This window comes from Terrapene carolina, unplaced genomic scaffold, assembly GCF_002925995.2.
Source record: "Terrapene carolina triunguis isolate 2854851 unplaced genomic scaffold, T_m_triunguis-2.0 Scaffold1005, whole genome shotgun sequence".
In the NCBI taxonomy this organism is placed as follows: domain Eukaryota; kingdom Metazoa; phylum Chordata; order Testudines; family Emydidae; genus Terrapene; species Terrapene triunguis.
Window position 1 is genome coordinate 58,158 of NW_020665356.1, and position 2,533 is coordinate 60,690.

At 55.6% G+C, this 2,533-nt stretch overlaps 1 protein-coding gene across 1 annotated transcript in view; it reads left to right on the forward strand.

The window, feature by feature from the left end:
• LOC112120703 (scavenger receptor cysteine-rich domain-containing group B protein-like) overlaps positions 1 to 714 on the forward strand; it is a gene marked incomplete at its 5' end in the record, with an annotated part of 58,477 nt that extends 57,763 nt beyond the window's left edge. Inside the window, one exon of the mRNA XM_029913874.1 lies at positions 584 to 714. Coding sequence (XP_029769734.1) covers positions 584 to 714 — 131 coding nt within the window. The remainder of the gene's footprint in view (positions 1 to 583) is intronic.
• Between the last annotated feature and the right edge of the window lie 1,819 nt (positions 715 to 2,533).

Genomic DNA, 2,533 nt, shown 5'->3' on the forward strand with positions numbered 1-2,533 from the left:
CCTGCCCCAGGTCGGAACACCGTCCTGCACCCTAACTCCCTCCCAGACCCTGCACCCCCACCCGCACCCCAACCCCCTCCCCAGATCAGAACACCCTCCTGCACCCTCCCTACCAGACCCCGTTCCCACACCTCAACTCCCAATCCCAGCCCTGAGCCCCCTCCCACACTCCAAATCCCTTGGCCCCAGCCTGGAGCCCCCTCTTGCACTTCAAACCCCAGAGCCCACACCCGCAGCCAGAGCCCTCACCCACTCCCACACCCCAATCCCCTGCCCCAGCCTGGAGCCCCCTCCCGTACCCTGAATCCCTAATTTCTGGCTCCACCCCAGAGCCTGCACCCCGAGTTGGAACCCTCACCCCCTCCCGCACCCCAACCCCCTGCCCCAGCCCCGTGAAAGTGAGTGAGGGTGGGGGAGAGCAAGCGATGGAGAGAGGGGGGCTGGAGGGAGTGGGGGTGGGGCCTCAGAGAAGGAGCAGAGGTGGGGCCTCGGGGCAGGGGGTGGGGCAAGGGTGTTCAATTTTGTGCAATTAGAAAGTTGGCAACCCTAGCCTGGGCACTTCATCCTGTCCTCTTGCTTGCAGGCCACATGCACATGGAGGCGCTGGGGGCTCCAGGGACCCAGCCCCAGCCCCAGGGAGCGGCAAATCCAGAGCCCCCCAGGGACCCTGACAGCAAGATGACCCGGCTGGTGAAGGAAAACCCGGTGCTGTGAGAGCCGCATGCCACCGGGCTGGGCTGGGCTGGGCTCAGCCTGCAGTGAGAGACCGGTCAGTGGGATCCTGCGCAGAGTAGCCCCAGGGCTGACAGCTGCCTGGGCTGTGGGAACTCTGATGGGGCTCGTCTGGGGACTGCGGCTGCTGGCTGGAGGTCTCAGCTCCCCCGTTACCCTCCCCAGCTGCCTTGGAAGGCTCCCCTGCTCCGTTCCCCTCCCCCAGCTTTCCCTGGTGCAGCTCCCATGCCCAACCCTGAGCATCCTGTGCCCAGCCATGCAGACAGCATGTGGTGTGACCTGCAGAACCATTGTCAGGTGCACAGGGACAGCCGTCTCCTTCCCCACAAAGCAACCACCCCCACATGCAGACGAGCTATAGGGAGAGACTGACTACGGGTGTCTGTCTGTGCCCAATGTGCCAGGCGCTGTCTGTTTGTGCCTGATGCCCCTGAGCTCGGGGCACCAGGCCCATCTGTCAGTGCAGCAGCCAGCCCGGGCCCCCAGTAAATGATCATTATTGTTTCTAGTATGTAGATAAGGTGCAGAACTAAGTGCAGTTGCATGGGTGCCTTGCTTATTGGAAAGGAATGGACCGCGGTTACAGATACAGATTCAAAGAGCTCCCCTCTAACCTTCCCACCGCCACCCTATCCTTGTGCTGTATAAACACCCTGCCGTAATATTACACAGCTAGACATGGAGACAGCAGCTGCGTCCAGGCACGAGCCCTGTTGTGCATTTCACTGCAATGTGCAGGTCAGCCCAAATCATCATGATGGTCCTTTCTGGCCTTAACGTCTATAGCTCTATGGAATTGTGTGTATAATGATAATGTAGCACTATCAGCAAGTCATCCTCTTCCATCCCTGTGGGGTGGAATTAGCAGAGCCCTGCGTGGATACAAAATTTGTATCCGCATCCAAGCCACAATCCGCAAAAATGATCCACGGATATCTGTGGCTATAAAGCAGTTATCCGCGAGCGTGCAGGGCTCTAGAAATTAGGTACTTCCATCTTTCCACAAGGGGCCTGTTCAAGCGGCTCTGCCTCTTTTAGACAACACTTGTGAGACACTTAGTGGGTGCTTCAAAAGTCCATTGGCCTCTCTGTAAGTAGGGTTACCATAGTTCAGGTTCCCCCAAAGAGGACACTCTTGTCGGGGAAAGGGGGGATCTGGGCGGAACAGGAGGGAGTACCTGGGGGATGCTGGGGGGATGTTTTGGGGGTACTGGAGGGGTGCGTGTATACTGGGAGGGATACCTGGGGGAATGTTGGAGGCGGGTTCTGCAGCCTCACTCTCAAGCCCCCGCCCTCTCGCAGCCCCTTCCCCTTGAACTCCATTCCTCGCACCGCCCCTTCTCCTAGAGCCCCCGTCCTTGTTCTGCTCCTTCCCCTGAGCCCCCTGCCATCCTGCCATGCCTTCTCCCCACGCCCCCGCCCTTGCGCCACCCCTTCCCCTCAAACTTAAACTTAAAAAGCAAACTAACATTATTCTTTAAAGAGTTTCTTGAAACATTTAGAAAGCTATGATGGGCCTTTTGCCGCTTTTTAAAATTGTAAACCCCTTCTTTACATGAGGGTTTTTTATAATATTGCTATTCCACAGGAACTTACTTCTTCACAATTTACATTCCTGAAAACTATTTTTACAGGGTTTTTTCTTACTATGCAAGTCATTTAGACAAAAAATTACTAAAACTTTTCTTTAAGTTGTGTCACAGGGATGCTAATTATTTAGTTGTGGAAATGAAATGCACTTATCTATTTCCCGCTCTTGGCATTTCTTTAGGCTGTAAAAACATGCTTACATTATTTTAAA